General features: G+C 51.1%; 3 protein-coding genes across 6 annotated transcripts; 2 read left to right on the top strand and 1 right to left on the bottom strand.

Annotated features, from left to right (window-relative positions):
• On the top strand, window positions 1-14,412 carry SGPP1 (sphingosine-1-phosphate phosphatase 1). Its single transcript, XM_061579625.1, has 5 exons — window positions 1-394; window positions 11,634-11,723; window positions 11,854-11,989; window positions 12,321-12,678; window positions 13,178-14,412. The coding sequence occupies exons 1-5, from the start codon at window positions 14-16 to the stop codon at window positions 13,323-13,325; spliced, it is 1,113 nt and encodes a 370-aa protein (XP_061435609.1). The 5' UTR covers window positions 1-13; the 3' UTR covers window positions 13,326-14,412.
• Window positions 14,413-14,777: 365 nt separating this feature from the next.
• On the bottom strand, window positions 14,778-20,771 carry DMAC1 (distal membrane arm assembly component 1). 4 transcript variants are annotated; one of them, XM_061579643.1, is made up of 3 exons: window positions 20,632-20,771; window positions 16,529-16,803; window positions 14,778-15,389 (listed from the first exon to the last, which is right to left on the bottom strand). In XM_061579643.1, exons 2-3 carry the CDS (start codon window positions 16,752-16,754, stop codon window positions 15,310-15,312), a joined length of 306 nt encoding a protein of 101 aa, XP_061435627.1. In that variant the 5' UTR covers window positions 16,755-16,803; window positions 20,632-20,771; the 3' UTR covers window positions 14,778-15,309. The 4 variants fall into 4 exon arrangements, with proteins under 4 accessions (XP_061435627.1, XP_061435643.1, XP_061435635.1 ...); XM_061579659.1 differs by having other exon boundaries at window positions 16,529-16,776; window positions 20,632-20,733; XM_061579651.1 differs by lacking the exon at window positions 20,632-20,771 and adding an exon at window positions 18,907-19,101 and having other exon boundaries at window positions 16,529-16,776.
• On the top strand, window positions 19,518-24,800 carry WDR89 (WD repeat domain 89). Its single transcript, XM_061579612.1, has 5 exons — window positions 19,518-19,729; window positions 20,586-21,190; window positions 21,372-21,476; window positions 22,407-22,673; window positions 23,382-24,800. Exons 2-5 carry the CDS (start codon window positions 20,612-20,614, stop codon window positions 23,772-23,774), a joined length of 1,344 nt encoding a protein of 447 aa, XP_061435596.1. The 5' UTR covers window positions 19,518-19,729; window positions 20,586-20,611; the 3' UTR covers window positions 23,775-24,800.
• The last annotated feature ends 1,091 nt before the right edge of the window (window positions 24,801-25,891 follow it).

The following is a 25,891-nucleotide window of genomic DNA, read 5'->3' as shown; positions in this document are numbered from 1 at the left end:
CCGCTCGTCCATCATGGAACTCCCGCGCCGGAGGAACTCCCTCTCGCAGGAGGTGCACACCCCGCAAGGGTTCGTGGTGAGGAGGAGGGCCCTGCACTACCTGTTCGTGCTGGGCACGGAGCTGGGCAACGAGACCTTCTACATCACATTCTTCCCATTCCTCTTCTGGAACGTGGACGCGCTGGTGGCGCGCAGGATCATCATGGTGTGGGTCTGGGTCATGTTCCTGGGCCAGAGCGCCAAGGACTTGCTGAGGTGGCCGCGGCCTGCCTCGCCGCCCGTCATCAAGGTGGAGGTGTTCTACGACTCGGAGTACGGGATGCCCTCCACGCACGCCATGTCCGGCACGGCGCTGCCCTTCGCTATCTTCGCGCTCACGCTGGGTCGGTTCGAGGTGAGTGAGAGATGGGGACACGGTCCGGGGGTGGTGGGGGTGCTGCTGCTGCTGGAGGCCAGGGCCATGAACCGTCAGATTTGAGGACCGCTTGGTTTGATGGTTGCAAGATACGAGGAGGTGGTTCGATTTTGAGGACTTTGTGAGATTTCGCGGACCTCCATCTTTCAGGATCTCCGGAGGTTGAGAATCCTCAGGTTTTGAGGATCTCGGTGCGTCAAACCCTCCAGATTTCATGACTTCGAGATATGTTTAAATTGATCTCCATGTACGGTTGTAGGTGCTGTTGTGCTACGAGTTTATAGAACCCAATGAAAGTACCCACCCACGTGGCACCACCAGCTCAAGGGCAGCTGTACACGATGAGCCAGCTTTTTTATTTTTTAAACTCGCGTCGTGCTTTCAATTGTTCCTGTTATTGATGAGGGAGGATGCGACAGCCCCTTCTACCAAAGAGCCCTGTCCTTGATTGGAGCATGTGGCCAGGGATAAACGTCGTCCGTGTAATCGTGTTCATGTTTTGTGTTTCGTTTGTGCGTCTCCCGCACCTCCGATTAGCACGGTTTAGCTAGGCACGGTGTGAAATAAGTTCAGCATCACACACACACATAGATGCGTCGTCACAGCGGGTTGCTGTTGGCGAGAAACTCTTGCGGTCCATTCTAGATTTGAAGCTTTCGTGACTGCAAGGATTCATATTCTTAGGTTTTTTCGGTAAAATCACGTAGGTAAAAAATAAAAATTAATAAAAGTAAAATAAAAATCACGACGTTTTTTACCTACGTGACTTTACCGAAAAAACCTAAGAATATGAATTCTTGCGGTCCACACAGGATACACACACACACACGAGGGGGATGATCGTGGCCAGCACCACTCACGCCCGACCGCCGTTGTCTCTCCCACGAGTGGCCAGTTGCAGAAGGTACCAGGACTCCGAGCTTCTTATTTCAGGCCGAGTGTGTAAGAGCAGACATTTACTCGCAATTGGAGACTGCACTTTACACATCGCCAACATCATCAGGCCAAGCGACAGGTCAGAAGGGGAGTGAAAACAAGGCGGACCCAGCTTTCAACTGAGTTATTCGCAGTCCGATTAGAACATATTTTCTGAAAATTATATTGTAGAAACGAAGGCACTTTAAACACTATCTTAAACGCCTTGAAGGACTTTGACATGAACGGTTTTGAATTGATAAAGGAATTTTGTTTACTAGATTTACTCTTTTGGCATGTACTCGATAGATCACATGCGTTGTTTGTGTCTGTGTACACAGTGCGGTATGTTTATACGTGGGTATTTCGGTGTACATATTTCCAATTCCTCGCCCGCATGCACAGAAACATCACCTCGCGTATCGTCAGGGTCAAGCGGCGGTGACGTTTGAAATTTGACATCTCTGTGTCTAAGCCTTCCGATCCCTTGCACGGTCTAAATCTTGGCAAGTAGCTGCCGCGATGTGGTGGCCCCATATGCCGCACTTGTGATCCAGAGGTCTATGGTCCCAGCGCGGAAGTTAAAACTACGGGGGGAAAATTTCGATGTAAAGCTTTCGTGACTGCAGGGATTCATCTTCTTGGTTCTTTCGGTAAAGTAACGTAGAAGGGAAGTAATAAAATAATAAAAATAAAACAGACAGCGTCTCCCCCACAGACCTGGTCTTCACCTGAGGACGGCTGCTTGCGTTGTGGCCGAAACGTCGTGAGAATTATTTTATTATGTTTTATTTTTATTATTTTATTACTTCCCTTCTACGTGACTTTACCGAAAGAACCAAGAAAACGGAGGGCAAGTTTCTGAAATCTCCCTGGCAACCGGTCCACCCGGTGGTGTAAGTGGATGCATCACATATTCTTGGTTCTTTCGGTAAAGTCACGAAGGGAAATAATAAAAATATAAACAATAAAATTCTCACGACGTTTCGACTGCAACACAAGCAATCATCATCAGGTGTGAAATCCACAGCAAGAAAATTTGAAAAAATATATATTTCTGTGGATCTCACACCTGATGATGATTGCTTGTGTTGCAGTCGAAACGTCGTAAGAATTTGTATTGTTTTATATTTGTATTATTTTATTATTTCCTTTCTACGTGACTTTACCGAAAGAACCAAGAATATGAATCCCTGCAGTCACGAAAGCTTTAAATCAGGATGCACCACAGTTAGTCTATGACCGACGGAGCACGTATGGTGGGGTAAGTGTGGTGGGCGCTTTCGCCTCTTGCGAGAACATCTGGCCAGTGTGGAAGAGTTAGGCCAAAAATAGCCTCGAAAGGTGTTTTTTACATCCCCTCTCCAAGTGGAGGCCCTTCCGTCAGCAGTGGCGTAAGCTTGCAAATGCAGGGCTGCACCTTTACCTGTACCGTGTGGGTTTATTACTCACCGTGTGCTGCCTATTGTCTCCTCCGATGGAGCGGCCCCAAGGGGCAGCTTCTGTGTTTGGTTTGCCGCTCCGCTTTTGTGCCAGAGAGGCCCACTTGGTTTGCTTACTCCGCCTGCCGCACCACCAGCTGCGGCGTTGACATAAGAGGCTGGGCGTGAAGCAAAATTCAACAGCCACGGGTTTTTCTTTGCTCAGTCAACCGAGCAGCCTCGAGTCACCTTCTCGTACATCTGGTTTCACTCCAACTCCCTCTCTTCTACAGTAGCATGGACATGGGGTGGCTTTAGCCCAGTGCTTAGCCCAAATGCTGCCCCAACTTAAATGATAGGTTAAACCAGGCCAGTATTGTAGCTTTAGCCCAGACCATGGGCACATAGATACTCGGTTAAACTCGACTATGATTGTGGCTGTAGCCCAAAACCTAGCACAAACACAGACCAAGGTAACATGCTCTGCTAAACCAGGCCAGGGTTATAGTTTTGGCTCAGATGTTGGGCTGAACCTTGACATTCATATGCTAAATTAAGCCAGGCGACAGTTGTGGCTTTAGCTTAGACCCTGTCTCAAACGCAGACCTAGTCCAACACAAAGGTAAACTGGGCTAGAACTATAGTTACAAGCAGGGCTTAATGTCATCCAGCTCACCAAATCTATTATACGTCCGGCTATGGCTGTGACTATTAATCACATGCCTACTCCAGTCTATCAGTGCCCCAGAGAATATTTCGTGTCACATTACGGGCTGATAACAAACCTTGCCCTCCCGCCGTGTGAATTCGACCTTTCCGTTACATTCGGCCACGTGCTCAATGGCAGAGTCAAGATTTTCAGGTGGGGGGCAACCCCTCCAGCAATGAAAAATGATAGGGGAGTTGTTAGTAAGTGAGGACTTGTCCCTTGCTTTTTAATTGACGCGTGTGGGGCGATGGCGCAGCCATCGATCGAGGGTCGAATTCGAACCGCATTGTGCGATCGGCATCGCGCTCGCTGAAGGTGAATGCATTCAGGGAAGTCGTGTACTGGATACGCAACTGCGCACAATTTTGTGAGTCACTTATAACTGCTTTGCCGTTACTTATTGCCAATTATGGACTCAGACTATCGTCCTATCATCTCATAGAGTCCCTGGCACGTAATAATATGCTACACAGTGGCAGTGGTGGTCGCAAAATGCCGATTTATTACTAATAAACCCAAATGATCATTTCGAAATTAGGGATTTCGATCGGATCATTGGGGGGGCACGTGCCACCCCCCCCACTGGCTCTGCCAGTGGCCACGTGTGGTTCAAAGGTCGCATGTGCCACTCCGTGGGGTCGTCTACTGTCATGAAACCTTAAGCACGGACGCGAGAATCGCGCTCATCACGTGACTGCGTCGGATTCCCCTTGTGACCATTGGTGTTAATCCCAGCGCTGCAGCGGTGGCGGGTGTAAGTTGTGCTGCAGCTGAGCGGCGTTGATTAGTGTAATGAACATCTCAATGCAGCTCGGACTCCATGTCATCTGGGTCTGTCTGCATGATACCACGTCCAGTATATCTGTCGCTATGAACTATAGCTACGAGCCGCGTGCTACCTACTCCAGTATACTAGCAGCCCATAACAGATTTCCGCATCTGGCACACAACATCCAGTATACCCCTCGCGATGGGCTGTAGTGACTTGCTACATGCCGCCTGACCTACTCCCATCTCCCACTGTCCCGGAAATTTCTGAGTAAGAACATAAACCCTGAATGCAGCTGCATCTCAAGTCACTGTCACGAGTGACCCTCAGACTTTATCATTTCAACTGGTAATCCCATTGAGCCAAACGGCTATTTTACAAGGACATTCAGCCCAAGATGCTTGACAGAATCAGGCTGCTTTTATTTCTATTTCGTGAGAACGGATGCTGGATTTTAATGTAGCTTTTTATTGCTCAAATGGGTGTTGCTCCAGTGAAAATGTTTTTTAAAAAATAAATTAGATACCACCTTCAACCAATTCATGAACACTGTGGTTTCAGTTAGAGTCTCAGCCCATGGCTAACACCCGTGGCGAGTGATATCTGAGCCAGTCCTGGACTCGCCTCACTTCACCAGCCCGCACTGACCAGTTTGGTGAAGTATGGTCAAGCAACCTCCATGACCAAAAAACCCCCATGAAAGACCTCCATTGAATATGGGTTGAGAAACATTTTTTAAATAAATAAGACGGCAAAATATCGTGTTTGTTTTTTCTAAGCGAGTAATTTATTTTGCTCAGAAATAACTGGAGTTCAACGATAACCTTGTTACATATGAATCATCGCCGGGATTTCATAACAGGAACAAGACGTGGAAAACATTTAATTTCTGTGGGAAGGAAGAGACTAGGGAAGCTGTGGCACAGAGCGGTGCAACGCAGGGCCTGGCAGCTCGGCGCAAGTCACATGACGCCCCGTGACTCGGGCGCTGAGATTACCACGTGCAGAACGTTATAATAAAACCACACTCGAATAGATGCACACTGCATACATGCAGATATGCACTGCATTGATAAACAGATATACACTGATGCATAGAAAGAAGCACTGACACATGAACACGCACAACAGCCGCCGTTCACCACTAAGTGGTAGTGACGTCACCACTGTGCTTGTGCCAGGCTAGGTGCAATTTGAGGCGACGTGATGTGTCGAAGGCATGTTGGAAGGAGGTCATGGGTTGACTGAGATGACTGGCAGATGCTCCCTACTGCTGAATTTTAACAGCCAGGCACTCCGCTCATTGTTATGAGCATCACTCCTCCGCCCTCCACTGTTATTGGTGGGCAACTGTCTCCAACTGCCCAATATTGTCTTTCACGAGCCTCCTCCATAGAGACCAAACTTGACACTGCTGGCACCAGTCTTGGGCAAGTCCACATAGGTCCACATCTTTCCTATACCACATCAGCCCATCTCTTCTCTAAGTCGTGCCACACCCGTTTAAGCCCCTCTATCCAGCCAAACAGAAGCTGCTTGGGCATGCGGTGGCTGGGCATGCGGGCTACATGACCCAGCCAACGCAAACTTGCTTTCCGGAGGAGCTCACCGATGGGATTGTGTCAAGGATTTGTGAGCTCACACAATCCAGCCTGGTTAACCCCAGGATGAATCATAGGCAGGCCAGCTCTGTGCCACAGCTTCCCTAGTCTCTTCCTTCCCACAGAAATTAAATGTTTTCCACGTCTTGTTCCTGTTATGAAATCCCGGCGATGATTCATATGTAACACGGTTATCGTTGAACTCCAGTTATTTCTGAGCAAAATAAATTACTCGCTTAGAAAAAACAAACAAGATATTTTGCCGTCTTATTTATTAGTTTTTCAAACCGGCGCAGATGTTCATATAGAGGGGCTCCACGTTTCTAAAGCATAGACAAGGGAGGGCATAACTGTGGAGAAGACCAGGAGCTTTGTATGGGGTGATAGGCCAGGTAGCTGATGAAAAGATAATGCAGCTTGGCTGCTATAGACACACACACAGATATACATCTACACACAAACACATTTACACACATACACATTGACTCGCACGATTACATGCTGAATCACACACACAGGTACATCGTGACATCCACACTCGCACACACCCAGATCTAACACAAGTGAGATTCATCTTCTTGGTTCTTTCGGTAAAGTCACGTAGAATGGAAATAATAAAATAATAAAAATAAAACATAATAAAATAATTCTCACGACGTTTCGGCCAAGTGAGATTGCTGGAGGCTTGTGATGGTTTAGTGCTGGCCTTCTTTGCGATCCTTGGCAATCTTATCTCAATTCTCATTTTACAACTCAAATGCTATTATTGATCCGTGTGTCTTGTATGCATAGCTTAATTCAATTGAACGCACGCTGTACACGATTATTACTTTAAGATTGTGCGCAGCTTGAGTTGAGAGCAGTTTTTTATCCTCAAAAGCACACATACCCTCATTGTATTTTCAATTAGGCCCCTCCGAACACAAATCTACTTAATGATGACGTTACATCACTTGGGGTAGGTTGTGTGTTTATGGTCAGCGTTTGTGTCGAGAGCCGGCTTGGTGCCGTTATCAGAACGTTCTGACCACCTTTTGTGTTTAGTTTGTTGTCCTTCCCCCCCACCTCTCATTAGCGCAGTTGGCTATGTACGGTGCTAAAGAAGTTCAACATACATACATTGGTAACCTCATCGTCCTTGGGGCCTTATGAGACCTCGCCTGTTTCTGTGCTGACTCCGTTGGCAAGGATTTTGTGGCACCAGCTTCACCATGTGGCCATTGAAAGTGCATTAACTTGTGATGGCTTTTCAATGAAGTACAATTCGGAAAACAATTACAGTGACAAAGAAAATGTAACTAAAGCCGAAAGTTGCGCAAAGAAGCTGGGAATCCCTCTGAGAGATGAGAGGAGGAGCATATGGATTATAAAACAAACACAAATTCGAGATGTTGGCGACGTTATGAGGTGAGCGGGGTTCGAGTTCGGGCGTAGTAGCTGAAAGGATAATAAATGATGGAAGAGACCCCTGAATGAATGGCAGCCAAAGTAGAGACCACCATGGAGATGGAGTGATGAGATCAGCTCATTTGCAGGAGTGACATAAATTATGGAATCGTAGGACCATGAGGGATGGGAGTGGAGAGGCCTTCATCCAGCAATGGATAGATTATGGTTGATTGGCGAGTCAGTCTTGGTTTCCTATATTTTCTCTATAAAAACGACTGCACGTCAAACTATTTACATTTCTCAACGCCAGGCATGTGGGCTCCATCTCTTTAAATTCCTTCCGGTCGACAGAATAATTGGGATTGGGGCTCTCGGGGTGACAGGGGTTACGTGCTAATTTTATCCGCACAGAACAGGCCAATAGTGGAGTAACAAGTGGCTCGCACATTCCTCACCCTGCTGTCGTTCGGCTTCTGCCACACTTAGCGGATTCGTTATTCATTACACGTGGAGGTCGGTGCGTGCTTGGGACACGCCGATTGTTATTCATTTTAACGTTCACATTTTGCCTTGTACTAATTTTTTATCCCATTTGTGGTAAGCAGGCTGATTATTAATTATCGCTAATGATTGTTCTACATGGATAGAATTTCTACCAGTGACTCATCACCTGGCCATGGATTTAGAGTTTCATGAACACGATTTGGTGCAGGAGCATGGTAAAGTACGGTGAAGCAATCGACCCAGGAACGACATGGCACGGGGAGGCCTTCATCCATTCAGTGGCTTGGCAAAGGTTATTGCTAAGTACTGCGTCGGGTTTTGCAGTTGTGCTGGAGAAGCTTCCAGCACGCGGAGAGAAATGTTGAACATCAAATTCCGAACAACACGCAGTAAAACCCGTCGGCACATGGGAACATGCTTAGTTATTGAATAAGAGTCGTGACCCACGACTCCCCGCTGTGTGTGCCACGTCACGCTTTCAACGTCCGGCTGCTGTTGTGCTGGCTCTGAGGTTTTATCTGCCACTGGAGGCTTGTGGATGGGGAAGTTTACTTTCAGATAGAAAAGCAAATTAGGGTTGAGCTCCTTATCTGGAAGTGAATGTTGCAACAGCGAAGTGTAATGTTTGCTGTTCTGCCTAATTTGGGCCGTGATTAATGATTTCCTGTGACAAAATGGCTCTGACTGCGCCTGATTTTGGCGGGTCGCATAAGCGAAACGGGTTTGAGCCTGGTTAGTTTTTAGATGGCTGGCAACCACCAGGGCTTGCCAGTTGTTATAGGTCCAGGTCTGCGAGGTGTGGCCAGGAGATGGAAGTGCTGTCACCTCGTAAGTACTCGTGGGGAGGTTTTCTCTGGGTTCTCCGTTTGTCTCCCACGTGGAGCCAATCTGCCGATAAAGGAATTGGTCAAACAACTCAATGTGGCAGGCCTCTCTTGGGGAAAAAAACAACTCTTATGACAAGAAACGTCGTGGGTTTTTAAAATTTCATTTGTAATTTAATTTTATTATTTTTATTTTCTATCTACGTGACTTTACCGAAAGAACCAAGAATATGAATTAGGATTATATTGTATTAAGGCTTTTCTGGGTGATTAATTGCCCTTTCGAAATTCCCTGGTCTTGAGGATTTCAGTCTCGGGTGGCCAGTGTGAAATGTTCCATTGGATCGCAGCGATTTACATTGTAAACTAAGGGAGGGTATTCCTTAAAGTATCGTTTGCAGCCAATGACAGATTCCGCAATAATGGCGATCCTCTCGTACTCATGGCTAGTTGGTTAGTGTTAGGGTCGGTGGGAGGGCTTGTACTAGTTATGCTAATTGGTTACTTGGTCGGGCTAGTACAGTGTTTTGATTTAAAGCTTTCGTGACTGCAGGGATTCATCTTCTTGGTTCTTTCGGTAAAGTCACGTAGAAGGGAAGTAATAAAATAATAAAAATAAAACATAATAAAATTATTTCGGTAAAGTCACGTAGAAGGGAAGTAATAAAATAATAAAAATAATAAAAATAAAACATAATAAAATTATTATGTTTAATAAAATTATTATGTTTTATTTTTATTATTTTTATTATTTTATTACTTCCCTTCTACGTGACTTTACCGAAAGAACCAAGAAGATAGTACAGTGTTATTCATTGCAAGGCCCGCGGGTCACTGGCTGCACCTGGTGGCCTTTAGTCTGCGGCCCCTGACGTGCAGCACCTGACATTACACAAATGTGAAAACACCCCCTCATCGTGCTGTCAAACCCAATGGTTTCAAATGTGTGGCGGCCTTCACACTGATAGTGTCTTATTATCGGCGAAAGTGGCCCCTCCTCTGAAAAGTAGTGAAGAACACTGGGCTGGTGTGTGGTTGGTTCTACCCCCAAACCACACATCCCCTCCTCCCAGTCCCACATAAGGACTTTTAATTTGATGTTCACTTTGTGGTGTGTGGTGGCTGTGCTGATAAAGCTTTAAGGCTGCGGGGCTGTGTGACCGGGCCAAGGTTCACCACGGGAAGTGGGATCACCGCCACAAGCTCCGCGGGGTAAACTCTCTTCCTGGGTCACATGTGCATCCTGGTGTCCAGCACAAAGGAGTGGTAACGCAGTAGTTAGCGCACTGCTCTGCAAACGCTGCGACTTGAATTTGATCACCGGCCATAGGTAATATCAGCGATGATTATCTGAGCTGGTGCTTTGCCTCCCCTAGGTTGACTGGGCCTTAAATGAGTACCTGGTACGGTGTGTAAATGTAAGCACTGGGGAGATAAAGGCGGCTAGGCATGGTGTTGGCCAAATCACCTCTTTGTGCGCCATACCAACATTATGTAGGCTACACGAGGCATCTTTGCGTGTGCATGTTTGTGCGTGTGTATATGTTTCCGAGCATGTATGTGCGTGCATTTTGGATATATATGTGTACCTATCCTGGCGCAAGCGATGTGGTCATGTCACTTAGTGGCGAATGGCAGCTGTTGTATGTATATATAACTGGGTATGTATGTGTAGGTGTGTCGACCTTAGTAGGTGTTGATCTTAAGAGGTGCTCGCGAACGGCACTGTACGCTACACGGGGGATCTCTGGGGGTGGTTAAACGCAGTGGCTGTGGGTTGCACGCAGCCCTGGTGTCGTCCAGTCCCTGGCGGCCCTCCCTGGCAAGCCACCCTCCCTCCCTCCACACGCCTCCGAACAATGGGGCTGATAAAAGTGCAACGAGAAGCTAATTCAAGCCACGTTTGCTGCGTCACAAAGAGGTGGTTATTCTGGAAAGCAGAGGACTAAACAGCTGGGAAACTGAGAACCATCTTTGCTCAGCCTTTATGATTGCTCTTTCTACAGTACTACTACTAATAATAATGTAGTCCTTTCAATACTGGGCAGAGCCTCACAGAGGATTGACGCCGTTTACTGGAGGGCCTGGCCAGGGTTGTTTGACCAGTTCTGTTTGACAGAAATAAGACAACCTTCATTTATAAGCAGGTGATGGACCGGCAAAGTGTTGAGTGTTGAGCAAAGTAGGTAGGCGTGGGCAGGACATGGATGACGAGGAGGGACTGTGGTCGCTGGGCGCAATTAATGATGGTTTTGCAGCCAAAGGAGGAAATGGGTCCGAGGGGAAGACCACCATGGAGATGGAGGTGATGAAATCCACTCCTGGGCAGGTGCCAGACTGTGAGAGATGGTGACGGCTTGGGGCAGGCCTTCATCCAGCAGCGGATTGGCTTGATCATGATGATAGACCATTGTTGCAGAGTAACAGATTTATGTCTGCGAAACACAGCCCAATCTTCCAAAACCTGCTCTGTTTTAACAGAACCTTGATAATCTCTGCATAATCGATGTGGATTGCAGTAACAACCCCTTGTTTATGGTGCTGAGGGCCCTGCTGTGGCGCTAAACTCAGGGCCACGTGCGTTGTTAGCAAAGCGAGAGTGGTTGGGTGGTGGGTGAAGGGTCCTCGGCACAGCCCAGGCAAAGGGCAACTTCAATTTTCACGGTACCATAATAGACGCTCACTAACAACCCCTCTGAGCCAAACCAAGTGTAATAATGACACGTGTATCTTTGTGAGAGAGCGTGTATTACTGGGGAGCGATGGCATTGGAGTCAGTGAACTGTCTTTAGAATCCTGTGACCCACATCACTCAGTTTGTATTCTTGACCGTGGTTTAATATTAAAACTTTTAACATGGATGTGCTGCTGTCACCAAGACCCTCTATTTTTTAATGAGATGTGAATTACAAGGGTCTGGCTCTCCTTATTCCATCACCTTCACGTGAAATTATGAGTTGTATAATTCCCCACACCTTGGCCATGAATCTGCAAAAAAATGAACCACGTAAAAAATCGTAGCCGTAATCTTCACTGACCAGGATGTGTATAAATCTGCCGCCCCCGCCGTGCCCCTCTACCCACAGTACCCAGCTGTCCTGGGCCTGGCTCTCGCCTGCTGCTGGTGCCTGCTCGTCTGCCTCAGCCGCCTCTACATGGGCATGCACTCCATTCTGGTGAGGTTCCCCCCCCCCCCAGATCCCCTCGGGGGGGGTTCGCGCGTACCCCCGGCCCATCTCGTCGTGAGACGCTTGCTCCGAGCCCGAGTCTGACCCTGCGGTGCTGCCCCCTGTCGCCTGCCCCCAGGACGTGGTGGTGGGCGTGCTTTGTAGCGTGGCCATCCTCTCCGTGCTGCTGCCCTCGCTGGAGACCCTCGACAGCCTCGTGCTGCACTGGGGCGGCCCCGCAGAGGCCTCCTCCTCCTCGCAGAACCAGGCTACAGGTGCCGCCCTGCCCCCTAGTACTCTTGTCCCCTCTGTTCCTCTTACCCCCCTCTCAAGGCCATGATGCACTGGGGCAATTTTAATACAATTACAACTCGCACCCAATCCCCATGAAGACTGTGTGTGGAGGCCTTCATCCAGTAGTGGATATACAGGGCTGCACATGTACACTCCAGACATAATTCGTGTGTAATTTATGTTAAGTTCTGGGTTCAAAGGACACGCGTCCATGAGTTATTGATGCTCTTATGGCGATGAAAGACAGCGCCATGATGGTGGTTGCGGCGGCGATGATGGTCGTGACGGTGCTGCCGCCCTCTCCGTGTGCAGTGGGCGGGCTGGCATGGTGGCTGCGCGGCGTGACCGGCGGTGCGGCGGTGGCGCTGGCGCACGTGGCGGCTGCCCTGGCGGCGTTCACGCTGGATGGCTGGAGCACGTCACGCGGCGACACCGCTCAGATCCTCGCTGTTGGCGCCGGCGTGGCGAGCGGCTCGCGCGTCAACCGCCTCCTAGGGCTGCTGGCCACCACGCAGGCTCCCTCGGAGCGACTGCCCCTGCCCGTGCTTCCCGGCCTGCCTCAGCTGCCCGGCGCCCTGGTGCGCACAATCGCTCGTGTGCTGCTCGGTTCCGCCATCCTGCTCGCAACCAAGGCTGCTCTCAAGTCCACGAGCATCCCGCTCGCATGCTGGTGAGGCTGCCATCCTTTATCCTGCTGCCGTCTGTGCGCCCATGTGTGTGGTTTTTACTTACGTGTGCGGGTGTGTTGGGAGCAATGGGTGTTCGCCAATAGCCTTTGCCTCCCAACAGTCTATGTAGATAGATTTACATGGTTGATGTCTGTTAGCCCATTGGAACCTCATTTGCCAGTAACAATCTGGTCCAACACCATGTGAGACTAGGCTCTAAAGAAAGTTGTCTCGGGTGTGGACCAATAAATTCCTAGGACAGTGCATACATTATCAGAGTTATGTTTTTTGTTTGCATTCCAACTGCATGTATTGTGGTCAATACAAACATGACTCCTTGTAAAAAAGGTGTCAGTTTTAATGTCTGTTGGTTTATATGGTGCTACTCGCTAACAGCATTTGCTCCAAGTCTGTTAAGGCTATACAGGGGATATTTGTGTATATATCGTGTCTATGTCTGTCTGTCTGCGTGTATATATTTGCATGTGTAATCGGTCCCAGGCTGTTTAGCATCCCGGGCGATGATGTGAGCGTGGCACGGCGCCACGCGCAAGTCGAGCTGCCTTACCGCTTCATCACGTACGGCGCCGTCGGCTTCAGCGCCGCCTGCCTCGTGCCGTGCGCCTTCTCACTCGTCGGCCTCTCCTGATTCCTGCCCTCGGATCGCCGACCTCGGCACCTACTCCGGACTCGACTGGAAATAACATAGAAAGAAAAAATTCTCCTCCCCGGAGTCGTGGGGAGAACTCTTCGTGGGAGGGTGCGTTATTTTTCTAGTTTTTAGATTATTTTTCCGTAAAACGTGCCGGGTGTTTGAGTGTCGAAAATTTACACGAGATGAAACTTGAAGGTGCTTCGAGTCTGATTTCACCCGTGCTCCGGCAGTCGGGGTTGTTCTCCCTGACATGCCAGCGATCCGATGGTGCTGCTCTGAGATTCCTTTCCTGCCCCACTGCCACGAGTCTTCATGCCCACGTGGTGCCAAAAAAGTGGCGGCAGCGTTTTGATCTCCCGCTGGACGTCAGGTTTTTTCTGCGCACACGTCAGCGCCGTTAATTATTATAATAAACACGAGTGCAGTGCTTGACTCTCTGCCGCCCCCTACGCACAGGGCACGTGGCCGGCAATGTCTTGTGGTTGGGTAGGAGGCACGAGTTTGCAACTAGAGTAATCGGTGTGCACAAATGTTCTGTCTCATCTCACATTTATCAGCTCCCAAGTGCAATGGTGTCATTTGCCACGATTTGCATGTGACCGGCAAACGTATAATGGACAGTCCGGAGAGACCGGCATTTGAGCGGGGTCTTTAAATGTAACAATCGCATGCATCGTCGAGTCTAAACGTTTAAAATGTTGAGAGAACTAATGTTGCGACCGCTCCTCTACCTGTGTGTACAAAACCTTTGGCTTGATACTCTCAAGGTCATGCAGCAGTGGCTTTGAGAACAGAATCACTTTACGAGGGTAAATTCGGTTGTGTGGGCTGTAGGCATGAGGTGTGATGATTATATGGGCGTACTAACATTTTGTTTATATTTGTGTACATGTATATAAAGAATGTTGCACCACTTATATCGCGAGGATTCTTGAAAGCGTGCCTGGGTCGGTGCGATTGTCCCCTTCTTGAAGGGTATCTCCAATGCAGTAATAATTACTCTCCAGGCAAGCGCCGCCCTTTGATTTACCGCTGACTGGACTGCTCTTGAATTGTAAATCATAAAGATTTTTTAAACGTTTATATTGTTTATTTTTTTATCGCGTCTTTAATGCTCTTTTATCGTTCCTCCCCGATGTGAAATTAAAATTCCTTAATGCAGCTGGCTTCTTGTCATCGATCATCGCAAGTGTTAGATGAACTCGAAATCAAGAAACCGGTGCGCCGTGGTTCACGCTTGGCAGTGAATGTCCTCAAGAGGCACAGTGGAGCCTGCTGATGTTTATGTTTGACCGCATTTACATGGCTCTATGTAGCATCGTTGGCCTACGCAAGTCATGGTCCCAGAAATAAAATGGTGTTATGCCCGTAGTCACAGTGATGGCAATAATACAACTTAAGATTTATACAGCATCAACTGCATCTCAAGATGAGGTACAAGACTGGTGGACATCGGCATCCGTGGAAAACGGCACATATTTATTTTACATACTCAACAGCCATAGGCAAATAAAAAGAGATAGGGCTCGACTCTCGACCAGAACAGGGTCAAGGAGTCAGCAGAGGATAAAGGATGGCAGCATTGGTGACAGCAGTGATGGCAGCCACCAGATTCGATAGCAGAGAAAATATTAAGCCTCGCATAAAACCACTGACCACAAACACCCTCATAGTCGCTCAGCACCCCGTCACATAACGAGAACACATGGGCGTATAATTCACAGGTTGGAGAAAGACCACAAGTCTGATGTACCGCTGCGTCTCGGGCTGAGCCAATAGGCAATCATGCTTAAGCAGCGATCCACAAGGCGGACATTCCTCACCTGCCTACATGTGACTTGCACCGACAGTTTATTTTACAGTTTACTTAACATCACTGTTTTCCCAGCAACTTGGGATGGATGCCACTGTCTGGCAGAAATGCCGAGTCGCCATCCCGTGCAGCAATGACGCTGTTGTTTCGCACAAGGAGGTTGCGTCAATTGCTCTTGGGCCTCTCTGTGATGATCATCCTGTCCACAGGGTCCACGAGAATCACCACCCCCATGGCGAAGAGACCTGCGTGTGCAAAACACCGACAGTGCCGTCTTGATAACTGCACACCACCAACGATGTAGTAACTAACAAGACTCCCATGACACCCATATTTCATGGACAGCCAACATTAGTATGGATGATGGCCTTCCCACACAGTGTCAGTCATGGAGTTGTTTGACCATACGTCACCAAACTGGTCAATGTGGGTTGGTGAAGGGGGGGGGGGGGGGGTTTGGGTTCTGACCTCGTTCGCCACTGATCAGGCCGCTGGGTTCATAGCACAGTGCGAAGACAAGCATATACTGTCGTCTTAGTTCACATCGGTAGAGACTTTAACATTAGTTTACGGTACTGCAGACTCAGACTGCACGATAACTTCCACTTCTGCCTTGCAGGTGCAGTCCCACAATTGGCCGCTAGAGGGATGAGCTGAGCTGGTAAACTTTGTCCCAACTCAGATTGTTTACTTTGAACATGGCCACATTGCTCTGCATACGACACGCAATGTAGCTTAAAGCACCGTGCTTTTGTAATTCTCTGCTGAAATTTACACGCCACGCAGCGGGAATCCAACTGCGAATTGCTGTGATCCGGCTGACGGCTTATCACGGATCTAGACGTCAAGGCATTGTCTTGCGTGGTGTATTGTTAATACTTGTCAGGTTTCCCAGGACAGCGACCTCAACAAGTGGACAATTTGGGGAAAAAAACCTGGACGGGTGGCAACCCCAGCTCGTTGGGTCCCTCCTGCCAGCAATGGCGTAAGCAAGCAATTCCAGGGCTGCACCTTTACTTAGGTAGCAAAATTATTCAGGGCTCTTTAATCTCCCTGATCTCGAGCCCTCCTTATCATTCCAGTCTCCTAAAATCCTAAGATTCCCTGTGTCCCTGATCCCTCCAGTCCCATGAAATCCCTTGGTCCCCCGCTGTCCTCCATGTCCTCTGATCTTTGAGGTTCCCTGAAACCACGAGTACCCTTCATCCCCGCTCCCCCAGATCCAATCATCTCTAGGGTCCCCTATATCTCGAGGCCCATTGTCATTCCAGTCCCTTTAAGTCTTCAAGATTCCTTAAAGCTTCCGATACCCAAATCCATCCATCGGGGCATCTGAAACCTCCCCGTGTCCCCCCCCCCCAACCCAACCCCCCAGCCTCTGTACCGCAGCCGAAGGCGAGTTGGGTGATGGAGCCGAACCCGACCACGGGGCTGCACTTGGCGGCGCGTCGCCCGATCAAGTAGACGTAGGCCCCGGCTGCGACGAACCCCGTGCCCGACACGATGCGGCACGCGAAGCAATTCTTCACCATGCGTCTCATGGGGGAGTCGATGGAGCGCCGGGGAGCCGCGCTCCCCGTCTCCGCGGGCATGGCACCCGACTCGCTCATGCTGACGGCCACGTGGGAGTAGCTGGGGGGGGGGGGGGTGTTGCCACCTCTTGGAATATACAAATAAAACAACACGGAGAGGAATATCTGAGGATGCCGGAGCAGGGAAGTAATCACGTGGGAATGTAATACCTTGAGGCATATTTTGACATTTTTCCTGAACGCTGCTGGTGGACTGGCTTGCAGTACGGAGTGAATATCGGCGTGAGGAACTTGCCACTAGAGTACAAGGTACGCATATCCATAATTGACCCACAGCAAGACCCACCCCCCCCCCCCCACAATATTCAAATATGCCCAAAATGTCCCCCCCAATATATTTCAATGAAAATACATAATTGCTATGCTATGTAAATAAAAACAACAATTTGCTAAACCTTGGCCACAATATCTGGACTTGTCTTCATATACATTAATGCATCTATTTCTGTTTATATGATTGTGGTTATGGTTGTACTTTATTAATCCCTAATCTCTGCCATTATATACAATGAAACAAGAAATGTAAAAACAGTAATGTAATACAATACACTATTCGACATTATTGTAAAAAAAAAGTCCATCCCATGTGTTAGTGAATTTTTTAATATATTAGGCAGAATTTAGTTTTCAAATTTAGACATTTTTTTGGGTTGGGACCCCCAGACACCCTGGAAGATTTGGTCCCCCCCCCCCAATGTTGACTCCATGGCTACGGCCTTGACCCACAGTATTATACCACAAACGGTACCCCAACAATGTTATATGACACCACGATATCACGAGGCCATGATAAGGCGAGGTGGATGTGCTTGATTGCCAACATTTGTCCTGGAACAGTGTTAGTAACTAAAATCCATTATGATGACGCAACTGACAGAAACATTGGCCTTTAACGTCCCGGGAAGAGTCACGGATTGATTCCCAGGGCAGTGGCGACACCTCGACAAGGGGAAAACCGGGACCCTTGGCGGTAGCTGAGGTTGGGTTTTAGTCCCGAGGACTGCGCAAGTTGGAGAAAGCACTTCGGCAGGGAGGCAATGCAGCGACGTTCACTGTTGTACTGTATGTCTATGCTTTGAGGGCTGTGCCCCCCCATCCACCCCCGTCGCACTGACGGGCGTGAAGTATGATGAAATAACATCAAGACACGAGCCGAACGGCGTGGGGAGGCCCTCATCCAGCAGTGGATTAAACATTGTAATTGCCACACTGAGACACGAGGACACAGTCTCAAGTGACATTGGGACTCAATTATCCAGGGGGGGGGGACACGTGGGGTCAGACACTGGGACTGCGTAACCCGGGGAGACACGGGGACTCTGGGGGGGAGACACGGGGACTGGGAGGGGGGGGGGAGACACGGGGGGGAGACACGGGGACTGGGAGGGGGGGGGAGACACGAGGACTGGGGGGGGGGGAGACACGGGGACTGGAGGGGGGAGACGGGGACTGGGGGGGGGGACTCGGGGGGGGGGGGACACACGGGGACTCGGGGGGGGGGAGACACGGGGACTGGAGGGGGGGAGACACGGGGACTGGGAGGGGGGGGGGGAGACACGAGGACTGGGGGGGGGGGGAGACACGGGGACTTGGGGGGGAGGAGACACGGGGACTGGAGGGGGGGAGACACGGGGACTGGGGGGGAGACACGGGGAGGAGGGGGGGGGGGAGACACGGGGACTGGGGGGGGGGGGAGACACGGGGACTCGGGGGGGGGGAGACACGGGGACTGGGGGGGGAGACACGGGGAGGAGGGGGGGGGGAGACACGGGGACTGGGGGGGGGGAGACACGGGGACTGGGGGGGGAGACACGGGGAGGAGGGGGGGGAGACACGGGGACTGGGGGGGGGGAGACACGGGGACTGGGGGGGAGACACGGGGACTGGGGGGGGGGGGGGAGACACGGGGACTGGGGGGGGAGACACGGGGAGGAGGGGGGGAGACACGGGGACTGGGGGGGGGGGGGAGACACGGGGACTGGGGGGGGGGGAGACACGGGGACTGGGGGGGGAGACACGGGGAGGAGGGGGGGGGAGACACGGGGACTGGGGGGGGGAGACACGGGGACTGGGGGTGGGGAGACACGGGGACTGGGGGGAGAGACACGGGGGGGGGGGGACACGGGGACTTGGGGGGGGAGACACGGGGACTGGAGGTCACGGGACTCACGCCTCGCACGCCTCCTTCTCGTGTGGTGCTCGCTGCTGCTAAAGCTGCTGCTGCTGCCGCTGCTGCCGCTGCTATTGTTTGTGGCTGAAGCTGCTCCCGCTGTTGTCGTTGTCGCTACGAGCGCTGCCCTTTGACGGCCGCTGCGCTTGGGCTAATTTGCAGTTCGAGCTTCCAAGTTAATCGGGCAGAGGAATCGATTCGTTGATTACATAACGCACTCGATTCCACGTGTCGATTCCCGTGCATCGAATACTTCCAACGCATCGTCTTATTAACACCATTGTAGATTACACACGTTCACACCGCCATCCTGTAAATGCAACACTTTCCTCAATGGCTAAAAAATAACCGATTCGTGATTCGATGACACGAACGATTCGTAAAAATTCATTTAAAAAATTCCAACGGAGAACGCGGAACGAAAAATCACCGGCGCAAATGTTTCCGCCCGGACACTTCACGCGCGGCGCTTCCGTTTTAAATCCGCACCACGCATAGGCGAGGCCTGTCGTGTCGGCGCCGCCGATTGGTCGGCAGCCCGCCAATCAGCTCCTCGCTGATTGGCGGGCGCGCCTATCCGCTGTGGGATTTGTGTAGGCGCCGCGCCGCGTGGGCTCCGCGTGGTGAAGGAGCCGGTTGAAGGGGAGAGATTCGAGAATTGAGAATTATAATTAAACAGTTTTGTATCACTACAGTTATACGAGCGGTGGAAGTGTGCCGTTAATCGAGCGCTCGGGCAATGGTGCGGATCGTTTAAGGAATCTCGAGTTCGTTGAAGAGGGAGGTGCGGGAAGCGGAGGAGACGGTGTGGAGACGGACGCAGGTGGGGACACGCGTGAACAACCAACAATCACCATCAGTGGGCATTGTCCATCAATAGACATCATCATCAGTGGGCAGTGTCCCTCAATAGACATTAGCAATGGGCATTGTTCCTCAATCGAAATCGTCAGTGGGCAGTGTCCATCGATAGACATCATCAACAGTGGGCAGTGTCCATCAATAATAGGAATTGTTCCTCAATCGAAATCATCAGCGGGCAGTGTCCCTCAAGAGACATTAGCAATGAGCATTGTCCCTCAAAATACATCATCAACAGGCATTGCCTCAATAGAAATCATCAACCGGGCATTATCTCTCAAAAGACATCCGTGAGCATTGTCTCTGAGTAGACCATCATCAATTGGCATTGTCTCTCAATAGACATCATCACCATCACTCATTTCGTCAGTTGACATGATCAACCACTTAAATTACCATCAAACATGTCAATGGACATCATCATATTTCTTGTCTACGTTCAAGGACACCATGCTTCGATCATAATTCAACCTCGATGGCCACTATTCATCTACACCCATGCACTATCACACCACCCTTATCTGTCCTCCAGCCTTTCAGAACAGACCCTCTCCTAGAGTTCCAGGGTCCGATCAAGTTCCGCTCTGCTTACTCTGGTCCAAAGCGACAGAGAACGGTATATGGGGTGGCAGCGGCAGATGGAGACCGTTTGCCCCAGGTTTCCGATCAGAGGGGGCTTTATCTGGCACGTGACCGCGGGCCTCCAAAACCTTTCGGTGACCCTACACAATTCTACTCTGGTCTCCGCCAACTACGGTCTCCAATCCTTTTGAACGTTCAATCCCCAATTCTCATCATCTGACTCTTTGCTGTCCCAGGCTTCTGCTCTCGCCGCTCGTCCGCCATGGAGGAGGTCTTACAAACCATGCGGGAGCTGCGTCTCTCCAGGAGCTCTCCGAACGTCACGGAGAATGGCAGCCGAGATGACGGAGGTGGCGGCGGCGGTTCGAGCTCCTACGTGCTTGGCGTGGACTGGGCCGGCGAGCGCCTCGCCGCCGCCTCCTCCGACCGCCGCGTCCGCCTCTTCGACCGCCGCACGCTGCGGCCCCTCGCTGCCCTCAAGCGGCACGGGGGCCCCGTGGTCGGCGTCCGGTTCCCGCGCCACAGCCACGACCTGCTCTTCTCGGCGTCCGAGGACGGAGCCGTGCGCTGCTGGGATGTGCGGCTCTGCGGCGGAAGAGGAGAGGAGGGTTTGGGTAACGATCCCGTGGCCGTGTTCCATAGCAACGGGGGCCGCGCGCTCGCGAGCTTTGACGTGAACGCCCCGGGCTCCCTGGTGTGCGCTGGCACCGAGCGCAGCGACAACGACGCCTTCCTCACGTTCTGGGACGCTAGGGGGGGCCGGGGGTCCGGCCGGGGCCCCTCCGGGGACGTGGAACCCGTGGGGGTCTACGAAGAGTCACACAGCGACGACATCACCCAGGTGCCCCCCTTATATTTTTCATCCCTGCGTATTTCCCACTCGTGTGAGGTCTGCCCGACTTCGATTCTTGGTCGCGGCTTCCTTCAGGGGCGAGTGATAAGTCTCAGGCCTCCATATTGGTGGCCGGTGCCCACGACGGCGCCAAGATGTTTGTTGTTTACCATCCCCCCTCTTTCCCCAGGTCTGCTTCCATCCGGCGGATGCGGAGCGCGTGGCGAGCGGCGGGGTGGACGGCCTCGTGAATGTGTTTGACCTGCGACAGGGCAGTGAGGAGGATGCGCTGCAGGCACGCCCCCCACTCGCGCGCCCCCTCCACCCTCCTCCCGGGTGGGAACTCAGCTCCGAGCTCAGCGGCCTCGCCCGCCACTCGATCATCTTCCCACCCATTGTTCCGTCGCTCTACCTCTCGTCCACCCTCCCACTCGTCCACCCTCCCACTCGTTCACCCTCCCACTCACCCACCCTCTGGTCCATAATTACATCACTCACCCTCCTGCACACACCTCCCATTCAACCTCCTGCTCATCATTCCGCTCACCCTTCAGCAGTGGATTGACCATGGCTGATGATTATAAATATTTCAAACTTTAACTTTTATAGATTGTTCACTTCTGAAGTGTTTCATGTGTACTCTTTTTCTGTATGTGGTGTTTTGAACTATTTGTTGGTTTGGTGCTGTTTTCTTATTTTTTTTTCCATGCCAGGTTTCCATTGCAAAAGAGGCTGTGGCATGATTCACATGTCGGTTGAAACTTATTTTCCTCTTAAAATGACAAAACTGGAAATAAAATCACAACAATTTGTTAATTTTGTCCACCAAGCATTGGCAGGCACTGCCTTTCCATCAACCCAAATTTATATCACATACCCGGTGATCTACAAGTAGAAACTAAGCCAACATCTGTAGAAGTGAGGAAGCCACTGGCTGCCAGTGCTCGATTAGCCTCCGGCAAATGTGGTCACCTTACTGCCACCACCACCACTGCTACTACCACTACTACTCTTGCAGCCATTTCAACCCCCGTGCCTGGGAGCGAGTTGTAGAGGGGGTGTGCCTAATGGAAAGTGGATGTAGAGGATGGGGAGGGGCAGGGGCTGCCAGCTCATCACGTGTCCCGCTCGGTTGAGCCTCCCAGAAATTGGCACTCATATTGCTGCTAGCGCCACCAGCAACTCTTGCCGCCACGCCGGTCTAATTGCGACCGCCACCCCGCAGGCCACCTGCAACTCGCACTCGTCGGTGGCGGCGCTCGGCTGGTGTGGGCGCGTGGCGGGGGGCGCCGGGCCGCGAGCGGGACTACCCAACGACAGCGGAGTGGGACCCCCCGGCGACAGCGGAGGCGGCGCCGTGGGACTCTCCGGCGACTGGGTTTTCTGTGCCACGCACACGGAGGGGCTGCTGCTCTGGGACCTGGAGCAGGTCGCCACGGAGACGGACGATCGCCCGCTCACCATACTCAACGTGCCCGACGTGCGGATACCGGTACGTCGCCCCTCGCCTCTTTGTGCTCACGTCTTTATCATCGTCATCACTGCCCATCAGCTATCTACTGCTGGGTGAAGACCTCTCCAAAGCTGTCACCATTTCCGCTGAAGGTCATACGATGTAGCAATGCACCTAACCACTTGCACACGAGCTGATGTTATCGTTACAATCACTGTAGCGCACAACCTCTCGGACACGCTTTCTCCGATGGCTGCCATTCTGTCAGTCTTGTCGCCCATAGGCCATCATGCCTTAAAGCCTTTATGTGTACTGACAGTCAATTTTTTAAGTCAATGTGACATATCCAACTTTTCTCTGATCCTCATGCTTTTCTTTCCATCTGACATTGGCATTCTAAGTGTCCGCCTCCGCCATGCATTGCACATTTAAAATTTGTTGTTACATTCCTTTCTATCAATGTCTGACACTTCATCCAGCATTGCACTAATAAAGCGTTCTGAATCATTAATTACGGTACTTCATCGCAGATCCAACTCCTTGGAGACCGAGATATAGGTTGATATGTGAAAAGGTCAGATATGCGAACATCTGTATAAAACGGCATCTATCTCTTGCATCAATACTGCACTTCGTATGAGCGGTCAATTTGGTGTGATGGTCACATATTTGACGGTCGGATTTGCGACGCTGAACTGCGGCCCGCACACACGTTTTAAACGACACTTTGCTCGTCTTACTATGCAGGAGGTAACCGGCGGTGTGCGGTTGGATTACGTCGTCGATGCCTTCTACCACGAGCGGGCTGACCTCCTCTTCATCGCCGGGGGCACTCACGGCGGCGACCTCCACCTCCTGACACCCGAGTTTGACTCCCTCCGCCGTGGCTCGCCGCCTCTGCGAACCGTGTGCGCCCTGCGTGGGGGTCACCGTGCCACCGTGCGGTGCCTCGCCTGGGATGGAGACGACCGCGGCTCGCTCGTCACGGGCGGAGAGGACGGGCAGCTGGTACTGTGGCGGCCGCCGGGGCCGGGCCTTGCCGGCGCTGGCGCCGCCGGTGTGGCCCCCAAGCTCCCATCGGCCGTGCACAGGAAGGGGCGTGTGCGCTCGACGGCGCCATACAAGACCAAGCGGAAGTGACGGCCAAAGCGATGCAACGCGCTGATCTCCACTCATTCATGTCCTAGGCCCTAATTCCACTTCACAGTCCTTCATATCCTGACTCAACCCCTTCATAGGAAAAAGATCCCCATGCCCTCCCCTCCCCTCCACTGTGTGCTGGTGAATGGTTGTGCCATAGGCTTGCATCAAATATATTAGTGCAGTGTTTCTCAACTCCAGCCCTTGCGACTCCCCCTTTGTCCACCTTCTTACGGTTACCAATATTTTGTGTTCTTATTCCGGACTTTTTCTGCCCTCGTGGAGTTTGCCAACCCGCGTAACTTCACTTTTGCTTGTCTTGGACATCGTCTCGACGTCCACTCCATAGTCCTTCATATCATGCCTCACCACTCCGCACCTCTTCTTTCTAGACTTGCCTCTGGGTCTCTGCCCTGATGCGTACATGTTCATCACGAATCTTTTCTATTCATATACAAATGAATGCACTGTATGTATCCTGTCTGGATCTTATGGGTGGTTGTTTGTGTAAGCTAAGCCTGGTTAGTGGTTGGATGGGAGATTACCTGGGAATGTCTGTGTTGTGGGTGTGGGCTGTGTTCAGGACATGGCAGTTGGATCATTGAATCTATTTGTGGAGATTAAAGTTGTGCGTTTTACGTGGGTTTTTTCCGGGTTCTCCGATTTCTTTCCACAGCAATACTCGTTAATAAATTGGCTTAACATAATTTAGAACCCCCCTTAAAAAACTAGAGACTCATTAAGGCTCCGCTTGGTAACAAATGGCATGATAACAAATTTGAAGTGGTTTTGAAAACCAAGATTTAAAGTACAAACTTTATTTTTTTTAAATGCATATGATCACAGCATATGCTGACTTAGTTTAGGATTATCCTAATTGAAAGTGTAAGCTTCCGTGCGTGTGACTCACCGTGGTCAGATTGCTACTGTACAGTTTTCACAACAAAATCGAGTTGTGCTTGCTCAGGCAAGTCGGCGTTGGATGGGCATTTTTTTTATATGTCGGAAATAAAAAAAACACATCAACCCCAAAACTCGTTCGTCATTGCGTTGGACAGCGTTGCGTGGTTGGCCCTGGTGCAACGGGGAATTCCATGGGGTTTCTCTACCCCTCCGGCTAATCTTTGATGTGCAACAAACCGGGACATGCATTGGGTGGAATATCTCACAACCGGAAGAGAGAACACCTTTGTAATGTAAATGCATGGTATTGAGTGCTATATTATGACACGGCTGGTAAAAAACTAATTGGGACGTTTAATGTCTCCGCAAGACTTTAAATTCCCAAAAACAGCTACTGGGCAGAACCAGGACTGGTGGCAAACTTTAACCTCTTGACCCGTGGGCCCTGGTTCAGTGGATATCACGTCGCTGGGGAGTTGTACTCTGTCGTCTCTTCAGAGGGATAGTGCATGATGTGGGGGAGGGCCCTTCTGTTTGCAGGTTTACAATGGGAGGACCTCAGCGTGCGGAGGTTTTGAAGTAGAGAGCCCTGGTGTCTGGAGAGGCCCAGATTCTTTGGTGGACCCTGGTGAGGAGGGATGCGGTAAGGGCCCCCTTCAACCACTCACGAGATGGTCCCGGGGCCGTGTGAGCGAATCGAGCCAGGACATTGGTGCTCGTTCGGCTGTTTTTTGACTAAAAAATACACTCGGCAGATAAAGCCAAAACGAGAACCGGGACGACTCGAGTTTTCGTGACCTGCCGCATTTTAATCTTGGGAGGCTCGGCAGGCTTTGGGTCTGGGATAGCGCTTGAAAGGAGGGCGACCACGGTGCAAAGCAGACCACCGGGTGTTGGTTGGTGGTCGTTTTCGTGGCTTTGCGCGCGTGGTGCCAACTGAATGAGTCAGCGCAGCAGCAGCAAACCCCGCTGTTGTACTGCACTTCAGCCAACGTCTGTGCTCCCCAGCCTCCAGCGTGAAGTCTGGCCAAACAACCCGCACACCATCCCCGCCCCCCTCCCTCTCCGAGCAGCGGATTGTTCGTGTGCGCGACGTGGTTCTCGGTGTTGAACCACCCAGCAACTTTGTGATGCGCCGTGCGTGGATGGCGTTGGGGGTAGGGTGGGGGTAGGGGTGGGGGTAGGGTGGGGGTGGGGTAGGGGTGGGGGTAGGG

This window comes from Lethenteron reissneri, chromosome 8, assembly GCF_015708825.2.
Source record: "Lethenteron reissneri isolate LAM-NWPU_2019-01 chromosome 8, ASM1570882v1, whole genome shotgun sequence".
NCBI classification, from domain to species: domain Eukaryota; kingdom Metazoa; phylum Chordata; class Hyperoartia; order Petromyzontiformes; family Petromyzontidae; genus Lethenteron; species Lethenteron reissneri.
The sequence above is the reverse complement of the archived record's forward strand: the minus strand, read 5'-3'. Positions and strand labels throughout refer to the sequence as shown.